The sequence below is a fragment of the Pagrus major genome, chromosome 23 (assembly GCF_040436345.1).
Source record: "Pagrus major chromosome 23, Pma_NU_1.0".
Taxonomy (NCBI): Eukaryota; Metazoa; Chordata; class Actinopteri; order Spariformes; family Sparidae; genus Pagrus; species Pagrus major.
In genome coordinates this window covers 8,732,758-8,743,935 of record NC_133237.1, presented here as the reverse complement: position 1 = coordinate 8,743,935, position 11,178 = coordinate 8,732,758, and the positions used below count along the sequence as shown (strand labels likewise).

The window sequence follows — 11,178 nt, the reverse complement described above, 5'->3', positions numbered from 1 at the left end:
AGCTGTGGTGAGGTGGAAGTAGCATCAGTGGGAATACTGGGAGTACTTTTCCACCACTGCTCCTGTATTTTTCCTGCGAACATGCTCACTGTGTGGGTCTTACTGACACCAAATGAATGTTAATAAGTCTGTAGCACAAAAAGAAACCGGTCTGGAGATCACACATGTTATCAGATCTGAAGCCTCCTCTCACACAAAGTTTGCAGCTTCGTGTTTCACTGCACGATTTCAAATGGTTTGATTTTCCCAGAAGTGCTGCTTGTAACTGTGGAACAGGCGAGCCAAATAATGTGCAAGCCCCGCGGGGCAGAGAGGCTGGGACAAAGGGAATTTAACCAGAAACGCGTGGATTCCCGGCATTAGGCTGTAAGTTATCCTCATGGTTTTTTTTCCCTCTCTGTTGATATTCCAGAGAAGTGGCGGAGATTTTACCGTCACGTTTGGTGACTCATACGTGAGTCATTACATGTGGGTGGGAGTGAGCGCTGTGATCCGTCCTGCCGTGTTGTTTTCTCCATCCTCAGCTCCCAACTCCGCCACAGTAGTATCCAGGCAGATAACAAGTCATGTGATTGCCCTGTTTCTTTTCTGAATTGCAGCAGATAACCTCCTCCTGACGGGAAACGCACACTTTATACATCCCGCATTACATTTGAGACTGATACGGTAAAGCTGCTCCCCCTGGTCTCACTATAGGACTACACTACTACACTATAATGCACCATGAGATCACCAGAAATGACTATATGAGCTATAAGAAGAGCATCACGGATCGCTATTATCTCTGGTCAGATAGTCTACATTAATGCCACCACTCAACTCTCTGCAACTTAAAGGACAACTCCACCAATTTTACACATGAAGTTCAGTTTTCTCCCCGAGATTAGTGCTACATGTAAAAATATTTGCATTATGTCCTCTGTGCTGCTAAAGAGAGCTGTGCAAAGTTGTTGAAAATAACCCTGATGATGTCATGGTGATGTCATCAGGGTCTTATCGGTTCAGGCTTGAGGCAAGAAAATCCTCAGCAGAGACAGTGTCACAACCTGGAGGTGTGAAGCGTGGAAGATGTGGGTCTTTACCAGGCAGGGAGGATCTGATAAAAGACACTATCCAGTTGTATTGTGGGAAATGTAGGATTTATAGTTTTTGGAGAGTAACCAATACTAAGGACTTTAAATCACGGCTCCGCTGCATTGATTTTCACTCTCGTTGTTTTTAACTACTTTCTGGAAGTGACTGACTCACCGGAGTGCCCATTTAAGAGATGCAGACACCAGTGAGGTAAGCAAACAATTCAGTATGCCACCATGTACACTGTAAAGCCGTCAGGAATAACGTCACATCATTAGAGTTGAAGCATGATGACTTAAATTAAAGCTGAAAGAAGTGTCAGAAAATTAATCCGCAACTGTTTTGATCATTGATTAACCATATTTTTTGTCATTTTTAAGCAAAATTCTGATTGCAGTTTCCCACATTGTAAAGAGGCTCTGTGGAAATTCTGTGTTGCAGAAAAGTCAACAACTTAAAGGTGCACTCTGTAGTTTGGGGAAAGAAATATGAATCAGAAGAGAAAGATCTTCATTGACCGATTTTTTCTGCCTAAACAAACTAAATAAACAAACTCTCTTTGTTTTCATGACTGAATAAACTAAATAAACAATCTGACCTTAAAGGACAACACAGTTTCATACTGTTTTACTTTGTTTATATGTGGCAGACCCTGCCACCTTTCTAGCTTCAAACAGTGTTCTGAGGACCTTATTTTCCTCTGAGAACAGCTTGTTTATTCAGTTATGGAAAAATATATATATTTCTGAGTTTGCATTATTACCTCATTAATATTGTAAATATTAAAAATCGGAGTTTGAATTCCTTCTTCAAAACTACACATCGTCCCTTTAAATGACTCATCCACAGGCTTGTTTAGGCAACTGAGAGTGACGATCTCATTTTCCACGTCACATTACAATCTGCTCACATATGGCCAATAAAATAGTGACTAATACATGTAAATTGCTACAATATGTTACATAGAGCCTCTTTAATGTTTGTTAATATATTTCTGGTTTTCTTGGTATTGGGTTCTAATAAAAGCTTGATGAAGGGAATTGTGTCGCAGACAATTTTAATAGATCAGCTTGGACTCCTGGAACAGGTCAGGGCTGTGAAAATATCTGCAAGATTATACTGATAATGAAAATAATCATTAGTTGCCACTCTAATTTATATCTTACCTCACCAGAACGGATACAGACGCCTACAGATTTTTTATTTTAAAGCCTGTAATCACTATAAACTGATTTACTGGACTTAACACCACTTATGTCGTTGGGTATTTCAAGAGTATCTGCTTGGGCTGCTTACATAATGTCAGAACTAAGCGGTCAAAGGTCACAGTTGGGTCAGTGGAGGTGGATCACTCTTCACCCCCGACTTGTTCATCAACTCTTCCTGCTGTCTCATCATCATCGTCCCAGCTTTTCACCGGTCGCCGTAGAAACAGTTGCCATGACACCCAATGCCCGTAAGTGATGCAAGTGTTCCAGGTGCAGAGAGACCACGGACCGTGTGGAGGGACTGTGTGTGTGTGTGTGTGTGTGTGTGTGTGTGTGTGTGTGTGTGTGTGTAGTTACAGAGAGTTTTACTGTAAACTGATCCACGCCAGCCTCAATAAAAGACAATAGGAAATTGGCTCTGGGCCTTTTTTCCACAGCAGTCATTTTACCTTCCTGAGTTGGTCTCACCTGGGGGCAGGACGAGCGGATGTTCAAGTAAAAAATTAGAAGTGTGTATGTGAATGTGACCGGTGGCTGTGATCACAAGACCGGACAGAGATTCTGAAGAATAAGTCCTCTGTGATGAATAAATGTCGGCTGCAGAATATCAGCATTCATTATCATTACTGAGATCTTCATCTGTGTTGTACCAGCTCGCCTCTCTGCAGATGTGTTGCTTAGCATTCGAGATGTAAAGACTTTCAGCAAGAGTTTAGCTGTTTAGTTCCATATTTGGATCAAACACAACTGGAGGGGTGGACATTTCCACCAGAGAGTGAAGAAAGGCCTTCATCTCAATTGCAGATTCTGATCTGTCCTGCCTTTACTAGTGTTACATAAAAATACATGAGCTCACACTCTGTTTTCAGCTCACACTGGAGTTCAGTTTCTCAACTGCACAACCTTGATTGACTGATTTCACCTGTGAAAGAGCAGAACGCCTTTGGATCAATCATAGTATTATCATACCAGCATGCTGTTCTGTTTCATATTTTAAAGGACTAGTTCGACGTTTTGGGAAATACGCTTATTTACCTTTTTGCAGAGTTATGGCTTCAAGCAGCAGCATCTTTACCTTGACCTTTAGAGGGGTTAATAGGCCGATGTTGTTACCTTTTGACAGAGCCAGGCCAGACTCTTGTGTGGTTTCCTGACTTTATGCTAAGCTAAGCTAACAGGCTGCTGTATCCACCTTATATTTACCCTGTAAACCCGCGTTTATAGATCTTCTCAACTCTCCCCATGAATTAGAATAAGCTAAACTCTTTAAGAATTTCGTTAAAGGTGCACTACGTAGTTTTGGGGAACACATTTTTTTGTGACATGAAGCAAAGGGCCACAGGTTGGACTTGGTGCAGCAAGGACAAGGGCTCTGTACATGGGACGCACGCTCCACCAACTGAGCTACTGAGGCACCCCGAAAGGAAAATAAGTTTCATGCTGTTTTACTTTGTTTACATTTGGCGGACCCCGTTCTGAGGACCTAATTTTCCTCTGAGAACAGCTTATTAAATAAATATAAAAAATTCTGAGTTTGAATTCCTTTCCCAAAACTACCTAGTGCCCCTTTAAAGCAACAAAATGTAACTCCCTGGGGAAATACAGTTGATTGTTCAGTCTCATCCCAACTATTAAGTCATATTGCTAAAGAGCAAGGTTTGAAAAGTTCAGGAAATACAAATATGAGTGAACGAGAGTGCCTTTGACACTCAATTCAATTATTAATCGTGTTTTAAATGGAGGAATTTTGGTGCCGTCCCTCATTGTGCCTCAGTGTTTACTGCTCTGACTTCAGTCTCATGTAACCTTGCCTCTCTGACCCCTCCTCCCTCCTCCTCTGTCCCTCTCCTGCACTCTGCTCTAATTTGCGTGCGCGGCCCCGTGAGCGCGGTCATGCACATTGGGGGCTCGGCCCTACGCAATGGAAAGGGGGCGCGCCCGGCTTAAAGCAGCGCGTTGTCCTGTGTTGATGTGTCGCAGATTTAAAAAGTGAGGGAGGCAGGCAGCTGGAGTTTGGTGAGAAGGAAGCGCGGAGGCTCGGCGCTCAAAACAAAGTGTTCAGAGCGGGAGCGAGCGGCTGCAGCGACGCTCCGAGGGTTTTCCCCTCGTCCCCTCCAACTAGTTTCATTTCGCTTCTTCGACAACAACAACAGCGCAGATCCACATCCACACGTTCACTTTGTGTCCTGTTCGGAGCGTGTGGAGGAGCGCGCGGCGATGGAGCTGTCATCGATTGGCGACCAAGTGTTTGCAGTCGAGTCAATAACGAAGAAGAGAGTGCGAAAGGTAAGAGAGCACCTGCACTTCATTTAACTTACGCGCAACTTGTCTCCCTGTGTGTTTTTGGTCCTAACGGAGCGCGGTGTGCAGTGTAGCATCGCCTTTCGTCCTCATGCGCAACGAAACTAGGCTACGCAGTTTCTCAACTATTTACGCAAATTAGATGCTCGAACAGTCTATGCTTTGAATTAACTGCACCAAAGTTTAACATTGTTGAGTCACATCCTGTACCCGTCCTGTGCAGCCGCTGAGATGCTGCAGCATGAGCGTGTTTTGGAGGAGCCTACGCAGCTGTAGTAAACTGTTAAAGGGGGTGTGTGTACGGTCAGGACCGGGGGAGCTGCGCACTTGATTTAACTTGCGCCAGCGAGCAGAGCGGCGGCTCCTGTGGGGAACTGCTGCGTAATGTCACTGACTGCTGCGTAACGGTGACCAGCTGAGTTTACAGTGGATGAGATGTGGACAAACAGATTGTCTCCACAGTGCGAGGAGTGCGTATTTGGCGCAGCATGTGAACATAGTGTACATCCTGTACATCCTGTAAATGCGAACACAAAATGACAAGCGTCGTCCCCTGCCTCTGATCGTAGGAGCCTGTGATAAAGTTTGGTTTGATGTTATAAAATGCTGAAAGCATGTGAGCGACACGAGTCCTCACAAACAAGCGGCTCTCCTCCACACCAGGTGAGTGTTCCAGTTGTTTCTCACTCGGGGTGACTGTGGTGATTGTGTCAGGCTCGCTGGTTGAGCGTTGCGCAACGCCACGTTGTTTACATGTTCATGCCCCACCTATCCAGGCCGACGACGTGGTTGAGACCGGCTCGCGTGGCCATGTGCGGTCACGTCACCGCGACTCGGGAGAAAAGCTGGTGTTTGGAGGCCACCCAGCCCCGCTGTCATTGACGTCATCCCACAGAAAAACACCGTTTGAAAGGGAGAAAAATGTCCATGACCCTCCCCTCCTTACTCCCTCCACACGTTAAAGCGACAGTCCTCCTTTTCTCCCTCAGCCGCTCGGAGCAGCTTGTTCCTGCAGCGTGCTGGATCCGATCTGAGACGCAGGTTGTGTGAATGTGTCCGGCTGTGTGCTGTATCTCCTCTAACTGCCCCCTCCTGTCCGTCTGTCCTCAGGGTAATGTGGAGTATCTACTGAAGTGGCAGGGATGGTCCCCAAAGTGAGTAAGCCTTGAGTCATCATCCAGTGACCTCATCCCCTCAATATACACTCCGTAGCCTTTTAAAAACATGCTCATTGATACCTGAACACCATGTCTTGTGAGGATAGATAGATAGATAGATAGATAGATAGATAGATAGATAGATAGATAGAATTATTTATTATTCTGTGTGTGTGTTGGCAGGTACAGTACTTGGGAACCAGAGGACAATATTTTGGACCCGCGCCTGGTCCTGGCCTACGAAGAGAAGTGAGTAATCATAGAAAGCTCTTTTTTATGCTTGCAAAGCACTTTTTTTCAGTTTTCTTTTTGTTCTCTCGCTCACAGTCTGTTTCCCTGTGTCACTTTGTCTCTGTCCTCTCCTGCCCCTCCTTTTCCTACCTCTCTCCCAGTCAGGAGAAGATCAGAGCTCTGGCTTATCGCAGGAAAGGTCTCAGACCCAGGAGGCTCGTCCTGCGGGTAGCGACAATTACCTTTCTTCTTGTCTCACCGGTCTTTGTTCTATCCTATTTTGTGTGAAGCACTGAAGGGCCATTGACTTAGTAGTGCTCTTATATAAAATTGAGGGACTCACAGTAGACAGATGGAAGCAAGATTAGTCAAACTGAAGCAGCAGAGGTGACTTTTAGTCCCCAGTGTGGGTCAAATTCATTTCCCAAAATGCAACTTTAGAGTATCCCTATATGCTCGATTATTCCTAACTTCTTTCAAACCCCATACGTTTAATGCAGGGTGTCTGTTATAAATGTTAAGTCTGAAGAAAAATATGATATCATCAGGGTCATTTTCTTAAATCTTTGCAAACTCCTTCCAGAACCACAGAGACATTATACAACTAATAACAGCCTCAATAGACCAGAATGCAGTGCAGCGTTATGGAGCGAGGGGTGTGGTAAAACGGACACTCTTGCTCTTCCAGTGTTACTATCACTTTCACAACGGCTGTTGCTCTCCGATTACACCCTCTTCAAGACAGTTTAATGAAAGGAGTTCTGGCACCACTGATGTTATCACGTTGTAAAGTCTTTGACCGAGCGTTAACTCGCAGGCAGGGCTAGCAGGAGAAACACTTACTATTTTATATAACTGTCGCTATTATTTTATTCATTTATTTTTGGCGCAGTAGTTTAGTCTGGTTTCCAGATTATAATACAGCAATGACCAAACTATGTCAGGCTTTTGATTTACAGTCCATAATTGATCCATTCATTTTAGTATTTTTTTTTCGTGGGTTTTGTTTAGAGTAAGAAAACTGTAAAATATCACAGGACTAGGACTACATTTCCCATAAATGTCATTTCTGTCACAAAGTTGTTTTAGCAAGTAAATTTTTTGTGGCCAGTTCCTCAGAACTCCAACCCAGATAACAGAATTGTTCCTGGAGACAAACTTTTGTAGCTGTTATCTCAAATTGAACAAAGCTAATCTTTCACCTTTGCTCCCCCCCAGAACATCTTTGCCATGGACCTCCGCAGCGCCCACAAGGAGAAGCCCCCGCCTCGCCTGCGTCTCTCTCTCACCCGTGCCATGAGCACAGATGTGGACCAGGGCGAGCGGGGCGGCATATCCCTTCGTCAGGCCTGGAGGAAGAGAAGGCAGAGGGCAACCAAACGGAGGTCGGAGGGACCTTCACACAAACCCCTCCGTCCACTGAGGAAGAAGGAGGGGCCCATGGAGGAGGACTGGGGCCGCACCAGCGAAGAAGACAAGCAGGAGTCTGAATGCACCACTGAGGAGAGACATGAAGACAGCTTATATGGTTGGTTTGTCAAGTTGATCACTTAGAAACTCAGTAGCCTGGTCTTGAACTTTGACCTTTTTAAAGATGACGTACATTTCTCTTTCTCTCTTTTTCAGGTCAGTCAGAGTGCAGCTCCCCACCCCTGCTGGAGCGACAGGACTTAGAGGTGGAGGAGAAGCTGGACGCTGACCTGTCAGGGGGCACAGAGACATGGAGTGACAGAACAGGCAGAGGGACATCCGTAACAAGACAGAACCAGACACTTGCGTGTGACCAATCAAAGGACAATGCCTCGGCGCCTGAGGCCAAAGCAGGAGATGCGATTGCAGTAGGTGACGGGTCAGACTGGGACAGGTTGGGTGAGGAGGGCGCGGAGTCAGTGTCGGAGTGTCCCACATTAGAGAGGTGCGTTTGTCAGACCTCTGTGATAGTGTGCGTTCAGGGGAGCGGCGAGATGGCAGGTGACGCCACCGTCTGCTCCACTGCTGAGGCGAGGAAGGAGGAAGTGAAAGGTGACAATCAGTCGTTCAGTCAGGCTGCTCCCGCTGCAGCAGAGCATGCTAGGAAGGTGATTGTGACAAACGTGACTATCAACTCTCTGACGGTGACTTTTAAAGAGGCCACGGTGGCTGAAGGCTTCTTTAAGGGATATTGAATGGTGACAAAACAAAATGGAGGGAGATCAAAACAACCATAATTAGACTTGCCACTCATTTTGTACGTGTAAATAGTCGTGTATGTGAGATATTTCCACATGTTTACATAAACTCATTTCCTACTGAGTTCGATGAAGACATTATTGCCTTTGAATCCAAAAATGAGTGGTAATTTTATCATTGTGGCTCATTTATAAGTTGTGATAGGAACCCTGAGGCCCCCAAAATGGGCTCTAATCATCCATTGCAATCCAGGGGACTAAATGGATCTCAGTGGCAGGTTTCATCCGCACGGCCGCTGGGTTTACCAAAAGCGGGAGACAGATGGTGAGACAGCGGTTGAAGCAAAACGTCACAGTCCACAATACTACTTCCATGCAGCTACTTTTTCCAGCCGTCCTCAGTGCTTTCCAGCCAGACACCGGTCTCTCACCCTCAGATCACTGCTCGGGGCCCTGTTTCAGCCGCTCCTCTTTCTTACCAGTAACATTTTGTAAAGATATTGCTCTTTTCTTTTTCAGTATTTTCACAGAGCCAACCGCATGCCCTGTCAGTCTGTGCCACACATGCACAAAGCCCTGTCCTGTGGTTTGTTGAAGAGGTTTATTTCTGTCACAAAAGGAATAAAAACAAAGCGAGAGAGTTAATGCTTGCCGCTTAGATGCAGTTCTGTATTTCAAGGAGGATGGATGCACAAAAAGAAGTACACAGTTGTGTTTGCTGTCTGTCTGTCTGTCCTTTTACTTTTCAAGTATGAAATGGTACCTGGTTCTATTTTTGTATAACCAATTGATAGTACACTCTTTTCACTAGCCTTTGTGCATTTCAAAAGAGCTGATGTCACGCTGTGTAAGGTAATGTTCAAATGGAAGCAAATGTACGTTAGGTCAGACCGTAGTGAGCTATTATTTATTGCATGTCACATGTATAAGCTAAACTAACTTATGTCACTTAATGTGTCAGTGAATCAGTCTTTCTCTGACAAAGATGAGCTGTCAAACATGTCTTCTCTTTAAAAATGAATTTTTATTTTCATTGCATTTCCAATAAATATGTACAAAACCATATTTCTGCCTCTTGGAGCATATTTATTATGTTCTCATGTAAATTAAATATCAGATAGAAGGTCGAGGAAGAAAATACATAGAAACCTCCCACCACAGCACAACTTTAAGACACTTTTACTTCAAACAGTCCTTATTGTGTGGTGATTCTGGACAAAGTGCACCGAAGCATGAAGGCAATCCTGATATATGAACCCATCAGAGCAAGCTACACAGAGTTTGTTTTGCAGTCAACAGCGCCCCCAAATCCCAAAGCTACTTCTTCTGTTTTATTCATCATAATTTGGAGCACTCTTGAGCAGCACAACCAGGGAGAGCTTCTTCACAGTCTAGTTTATTCAAGTGAGGTTTTACTGTGGGAGTACAGCGCACTTTTTGTCAGCATCAGATACTTTAAACTGTGTCAATGATCTGTCGGCAAACAGGAGAAGAGTCATCTGGGTTTCTCTTCAAACCTGCTATTCTGACATATAACTTTTTTTAATTTTACCTTTTTACTTTAAGTATATTTTTAAAACAAAACAAAATACTGAACTCTTTTGGATAATATCTGTAAAAGCACTGAGTGTGTTGTCCATCTATTATTACTGCCTTCATATTGAACAAGCGTGCTGCCATGTGTCACCATTAGAGGGCATGTTCCCCTCAGGAAAGACATATTACTGTAAGTGACGCCATCAAGTTAATAGTGTGAATCATCAGCTCAGTGTATTTGAACTGTGCAGCAGTGGAAGTGAGGGGGTGGAGTGTGTGGGGAACTAACAAGAATCATTTAGGAGACATTAAGCTTCTTGTTCAGCCACAAATACACCTGTGTAGAATCACAAGATCAGTGAGCATCGTGTCGGTGCTGCAGCTGTTTGTCCTGCTCTTCCTTTTAACTCTGTGATGTAAAGCAGCTGTGATCACAGGGGTCTGGATCAGACCTTTGTGGGGTCAAGGTGAATCTACTGTGTAGGGTTACGAATCAAATGTTTCTACATGGTGAATGAATTGTCTTTTGCTTAAGTTTTAAGGCAACAAATTAACACCATCTTAATATTTCTAAAAAGTTGATGTCTTCGATTATGGATTAAGTAGGCCTACACTAACATTTGAAGGGAATCAAGGTTTTTTTTTGTAGTGCTGTGTGTTTTGTATTTTGCTCAAGGTCTTTAAGAAGTATTTAAAATCCTACAAAATTCTATAAATCACAGATGCAGTTGGATAAACACGATACACCCCCCCCCTCCCCAAGTTTCTATTCCAACAGAGCCCCATTCCTTTTGTACTGTTGAGTAATCAAACTTACTTGTAATGCAAGTACATATAAATAAATTGAATGTGACAGAAATTGATAGTAATAATATATGTATAATAGTGTAAAGTAGGAAAGTAATGGTAAAAAACAATAAAAAGAAATTAATTCCAATTTAAAAGTTACAAATAAACAGATTACTATAACATAACGGTACCATACAACAAAGCTGAAATATCGGTGGCGCCATTAGCATACAATTTCAGAGCATATCCTCTTATAATAAAGGAAATTTTCTTCAGTGTCAAATGATGTATTGAGTCTTTAATCCATGGCTTAAAGTTTTAAAGGAAAAAGGCCTAGCAACTAACATGTCCAGTAGATCTTGTGGAGCTCCTCCAGGGATACTTCCAAAACATCTGATAAAGGTTTTAAATACTGATTGCCAGAAGAAGGAAATCAAGGTTTACTCAGCAGTAATCCATGCAGTGCTTCTTCATAATGTTCTGCTGATGAGGAGGCATATTTATAAAATTAGTGAAAATGTGTGAAGACTCAAATTCTTGGCAATAATAAACAGTTAGTTTTTTAGTGCAATAAATGAACGCCAATTTAACAGCTTTCAATATTCTATTATGAATTTATATCAATTTAAAGCTGCTATTTGTGACTCCAAATAGCCTAAAGCCATGGACAGATTGTGAGACACGGGTTGGAGGGGCTTTCACATGTCTGAATCT

The 11,178-nt window shown here is 43.5% G+C and overlaps 1 protein-coding gene across 1 annotated transcript; it reads left to right on the top strand.

Moving 5' to 3' along the window:
• The first annotated feature begins 4,229 nt into the window (after positions 1-4,229).
• Positions 4,230-9,204, top strand: cbx7a (chromobox homolog 7a). The gene is made up of 6 exons (XM_073495103.1): positions 4,230-4,568; positions 5,694-5,737; positions 5,924-5,989; positions 6,133-6,199; positions 7,190-7,499; positions 7,598-9,204. The coding sequence occupies exons 1-6, from the start codon at positions 4,500-4,502 to the stop codon at positions 8,134-8,136; spliced, it is 1,095 nt and encodes a 364-aa protein (XP_073351204.1). The 5' UTR covers positions 4,230-4,499; the 3' UTR covers positions 8,137-9,204.
• The last annotated feature ends 1,974 nt before the right edge of the window (positions 9,205-11,178 follow it).

Bases quoted from the DNA above. Each gene is read 5' to 3' on its own strand.
- cbx7a (XM_073495103.1), top strand. From the start codon at position 4,500: ATGGAGCTGTCATCGATTGGCGACCAAGTGTTTGCAGTCGAGTCAATA. The intron at 4,569-5,693 runs GTAAGAGAGCAC...GTCTGTCCTCAG, and splicing joins CGAAGAAGAGAGTGCGAAAG to GGTAATGTGGAGTATCTACT. The intron at 6,200-7,189 runs GTAGCGACAATT...GCTCCCCCCCAG, and splicing joins CCAGGAGGCTCGTCCTGCGG to AACATCTTTGCCATGGACCT.